The following is a 2,895-nucleotide window of genomic DNA, read 5'->3' as shown; positions in this document are numbered from 1 at the left end:
AAGCAAGATTTCCCCTCTTTCCCCATTTCGTTGTTTCTTATGAGATATATGATGTTTTCTTGTCATGTTTTACTGATCCTTCAGGAGTTACTACAAATGCACAAATGCTGGATGCCCTGTTAGAAAGCATGTGGAGAGGGCGTCACATGATCCAAAAGCAGTTATAACTACATATGAGGGGAAACACAATCATGATGTACCTACAGCTAGGACAAACAGTCATGACACAGGACCATCAGCTGTGAATGGAACCTCAAGGACGAGACCAGATAAAAATGAGACAATTAGCCTTGATCTTGGGGTCGGGATCAGTTCTAGATCTGAAAACTTGTCCAGCGATCAGCAACAAGCTTTGCATGCTGAACTTGTCAGATTCGAAAACCAAGCAAGTAGTGGTTCCAGTTTCAGAATAGTTCATGCGAGCCCAATTGCGGCTTACTATGGTGTTTTAAATGGTGGCATGAATCAGTATGGATCTAGACAAATTCCGAGTGAAGGCCGTAGCATTGAAATTCCACCTTTAAACCGTTCTTCGTATCCATATCCGCAGAACGTGGGAAGTTTATTAACGGGTCCATAAGTTTGTCTACTTTGTTTAAATTTGTCTCTTGCCTTCTAGCTGGTAAATAACAGAAAGGTTAGAAACTGAATTTAAAAATTATGTATTGCTCTCTATATATTCTTGCTGATGGTCTTAGAGCTTATATCTGGTGTTGGGATCTTCCCTTTCGTGTGCTCTCCTCCCTCCTGTTTCCATTTCATGAACTTTTATGACCACTAAGAGTGTGTGCAAATGCTTACAAAAAATTTTGATTTTTTTTATTTTAATTTTTGTTTTAATTTTGGATTGTTTTGATGGGGAGATATTAAAAATAAATTTTAAAAAATAAAAATAAAATATTATTTTGATATATTTCTAAATAAAAAATATTTTGAAAAGTAAATTTTAAATATTAATATTTTATTTTTTTTGAAAATAGTAATGTAAATAGTGGTTTTAATTAGTGATGTAGAAATTAAAATAAGTTTCTTTTCTTGTTTCTTTTTATTTTTTTCAGATTTTCATCTAATATCATAGTTGTTTTTTATATTGAGTTGTATTATGTTAATGCTCATCAAGCAAGGATAAAAGTCCTTAAAAGATGGCCTTACAATTTACATGTGCTAATGGTAGATTCCAATCCTTTGAAAGCATATTTTAAAGGAATGTATCACTTTTGGTTATGAAAACCCTTTGAAAACAAAATTGGTCAAATAACACAATTACCAAAAGTTTTGGAGAAATAAAATAGTTTAACACATGTTGTGATTAAAAAAAAAAAATTGACATCTTATAATATTGTTAAATGAAAATGCTATATTTTTAAAAAATTGTTAAATAGACTTATATGAGTTAACATGAGGATGAGGGGAGAGAGAAAAATAAAGAGATTTTAAAAGTATATCGAAGCTTCATTATGATATCACCTGTATTATAAAAAAGATCTCAAAAAAATGAATTTAACGACATTAAAAAAGATCATTAATTTTGACAAGAGTGGATCACACTTTCTGTTCAAAGGCACATGAGGCATTTCGAAGCTCCAATTATAACACTAATATTATCATCATAAAGATCTCGATGAGATGAATCTAATAACATCAATAAAGATTACTAATGGTAACCGAAGTGGGCCATATGTAATGATGACTCATTTTCCTTTCGATGGAGGGCATACCAAACTGTATTATTTCGCCAATCGCAACATGTATTAAACTATGTTATTGATGATAATGCAAAATATCATATTTTTCTCATAACTAATGGTGACTAGAGTGCGCCACATGTAATGATGACTCATTTTTCTTTTGACGGAGAGTGTACCAAATTATATTATTTCACCAATCACAGCATGTATTAAATTATGTTATTAATGATAATGCAAAATATCATATTCTTCTCTCTTAATATTTAGTCTTTATACTTATCTGATGTCTAAATGTACTTATTATTTTTATATTTTGATTTAGGATGCAAATGGAAGCATTAAGTGCAAAACAAAGTTAATTGGGTGATTTTGGACAAATTTAACACCTCTATGTAATCTTTTGTAATCTAGATTTCCACAACTTTCATGTCTTGAGTTTTGAGAAATATTGGATGTATCAAGGTCAAAATCAAGCTTGAAGTTATTGTACTTGCAATGCTGATGTTATATAACGTTCTTTAGCTTGCAATTTTGTAAGGAAGTTGTTAAAAGGAATAAGGGCTTTAAGAATAGTGAGAATGGTCATTATGCATCTAGTGTGTGAGATATTGATTGTAATAAAGATGAGAATCCATTTTTCTAATTTTGTTATGAATTGTTTATGAGGAGATATAATGTAAGAGAAGGGCATACATGTACTATTTTAGATTAAAGGACTATCAAATCCAATACTTTTACTTGGAAGACCATTAATGAAAAATCTATCCAGCCTCCTTCTTCTATAAGTGAGTTCAATGGGCATAAGGAGGAGATTGATATTGAAGTTAAGGAAGGTGATATGGATAGAGAGTGTACTGATCAAGAATCTATGTTTTTAATATTGGTAGGTCCTCTTTAATCTTATTTGAATTCTATCAGCAAATGACATGTTAATTGATTAGTAATTAAAAGTGCATTTTTATCAAGGTTTTATATCATCATTTTGCATTTGAAGTATCAATAACTCCTTAACTAAAGCATGTTTTATAATAATATATCTAATAATATAAGATACCTTTAATTTAAGGTAAATGTTCATTTTAAATTGAGGCCTATCACATAAATAAAAGGATTGATTGATGAATTTAAGAACTGAAATTGAAAGGACAAAAAGATGGCCAAATTTAGAAAAGGGATGCTGGTGCAGTCCATACCGGAACACTGTTCG

The 2,895-nt window shown here is 30.7% G+C and overlaps 1 protein-coding gene across 4 annotated transcripts in view; it reads left to right on the top strand.

Annotated features, from left to right (window-relative positions):
* The window catches only part of LOC105115807 (probable WRKY transcription factor 20), a 6,798-nt gene extending 6,096 nt beyond the window's left edge, over positions 1–702 (top strand). For all 4 annotated transcript variants that reach the window (XM_011012833.1, XM_011012832.1, XM_011012835.1 and 1 more), the window contains one exon: positions 85–702. In XM_011012833.1, the coding sequence (XP_011011135.1) occupies positions 85–580 (496 nt within the window). In that variant the 3' untranslated portion in view covers positions 581–702. The remainder of the gene's footprint in view (positions 1–84) is intronic.
* The last annotated feature ends 2,193 nt before the right edge of the window (positions 703–2,895 follow it).

Source organism: Populus euphratica, unplaced genomic scaffold (assembly GCF_000495115.2).
Source record: "Populus euphratica unplaced genomic scaffold, PopEup_1.0 scaffold758.1, whole genome shotgun sequence".
In the NCBI taxonomy this organism is placed as follows: domain Eukaryota; kingdom Viridiplantae; phylum Streptophyta; class Magnoliopsida; order Malpighiales; family Salicaceae; genus Populus; species Populus euphratica.
The sequence above is the reverse complement of the archived record's forward strand: the minus strand, read 5'-3'. Positions and strand labels throughout refer to the sequence as shown.